General features: G+C 34.4%; 1 protein-coding gene across 1 annotated transcript in view; it reads left to right on the top strand.

The window, feature by feature from the left end:
* EIF2S1 (eukaryotic translation initiation factor 2, subunit 1 alpha, 35kDa) overlaps positions 1–1,585 on the top strand; it is a 28,312-nt gene that overhangs the window by 22,895 nt on the left and 3,832 nt on the right. The window contains exons 6-7 of the mRNA XM_008576311.1: positions 654–751; positions 1,391–1,534. Coding sequence (XP_008574533.1) covers positions 654–751; positions 1,391–1,534 — 242 coding nt within the window. The remainder of the gene's footprint in view (positions 1–653; positions 752–1,390; positions 1,535–1,585) is intronic.

The raw sequence follows: 1,585 nt of genomic DNA, 5'->3' as shown, positions 1-1,585 counted from the left end.
TAGTGTTGTCATGGGTACACTTCTGTGCAGAACATAGGAATCTCTCTCATTGTTTTTCATGGCTGGGTACTATTTCATAGAACAGATAAACCTTAGCATAAACTAGTCCCCACTTGATAAACATTTAGGTTGTGCCAATTTTTTCACAATTACAGAAAAACAGTACAAATTAGTATCCTTACACATATATACTTACACATTATACAAGTGTTTCTCAAGACAGATTCCTAGAAGTAGAACTGCTGGGTCAAATGGTATGCAATTTCTAAACTGTTCTAGACAAGTTGAGGTTGTTGCCTCATTCACCCTTTACCACACTCTTTCTTACCTCCATTTTACAAACAAGGAACTGCAGTACAGAGAGGTTGGAATCAGGATTTTAACCCAGACATAACTAGAATTTAAGGTATTTGTTAAATTTCTCTGTCTTTTATTAGGTGGCTTGATGTAGATGAGAAAATTCAATTTTACTGCATGTTCAGATACTTTTAATTTTAAAATCAATAGCTGGAATTGATTTCTAACTGACAGGGTAATGAAAGCTTTCATAAGTATTTGGATATTAATGTGCCTGCAACATCTCTGATTTCTTTTAAATATTTAAATATTGTTTACATTTTTTGGTATTGGCTTTCGAATTTTTATAATTTTAGATATTGAAGTGGCTTGTTATAGTTATGAAGGCATTGATGCCGTAAAAGAAGCCCTGAGAGCAGGTTTGAATTGTTCTACAGAAACCATGCCCATTAAGGTGAGTCGACAGTTTTCTCCCTCCCTGTGGAAATATCCAGCTAAACCAAATCAGTTGTTTTGATTTTTTTTTTAATCATGTTTCATAACAAAAGTGTTTTTTGATCTTAAAATTGAGCAGTGTTATGGTGATATTTCTAGGAAATGTTTCTGATTATATGTAGGCTTTTTGTTGTTGCTATTGCTAATGTCACAGTAGATGGGAATTCCTATTGCAAGAGAGCCAGCAATGCTAAACTTCCTTTGCAGTAAAGAGTTTCTGTGCCCAAAATGCTCATAACACCTTGAAAAAAGGTAACATACTCTCTACACACATACAAGTTTTATGAGATTTGATCTGAATCTTTCATTAGTGACAAAATTAACTGGATGGCTGTTATTCAGAATCTCTTAGAAGGATTTCTTTCATCAGTTTAGTTTAGAGACAAGTTATCCATTATACTGATGATGACTGTAGTTAGTTTAGTTACCACAGGCACCTAGAATTCTTCATATTGCAGTGGAGTGTTTATACTGCTGGATTAGATCACTCTTATCAATTAGCTTTTGCTACATCTACACACAGCCCCAAATTATTGACCTACAGAACTGGGGGTTCTGTAGGTATACTCATAATTGAATTTTTGTCCTTCTTCTTTAGATTAATCTAATAGCTCCTCCTCGGTATGTGATGACTACAACAACCCTGGAGAGAACAGAAGGCCTGTCTGTCCTCAATCAAGCTATGGCTGTTATCAAAGAAAAAATTGAGGAAAAGCGGGGTGTGTTTAATGTTCAAATGGAGGTGAGATCAGTACCTTCCTTTTTACTTTGTTTTTAAAGTTTTTTTTTTTTT

Source organism: Galeopterus variegatus, unplaced genomic scaffold, assembly GCF_000696425.1.
Source record: "Galeopterus variegatus unplaced genomic scaffold, G_variegatus-3.0.2 Scaffold1325, whole genome shotgun sequence".
In the NCBI taxonomy this organism is placed as follows: Eukaryota; Metazoa; Chordata; class Mammalia; order Dermoptera; family Cynocephalidae; genus Galeopterus; species Galeopterus variegatus.
The sequence above is the reverse complement of the archived record's forward strand: the minus strand, read 5'-3'. Positions and strand labels throughout refer to the sequence as shown.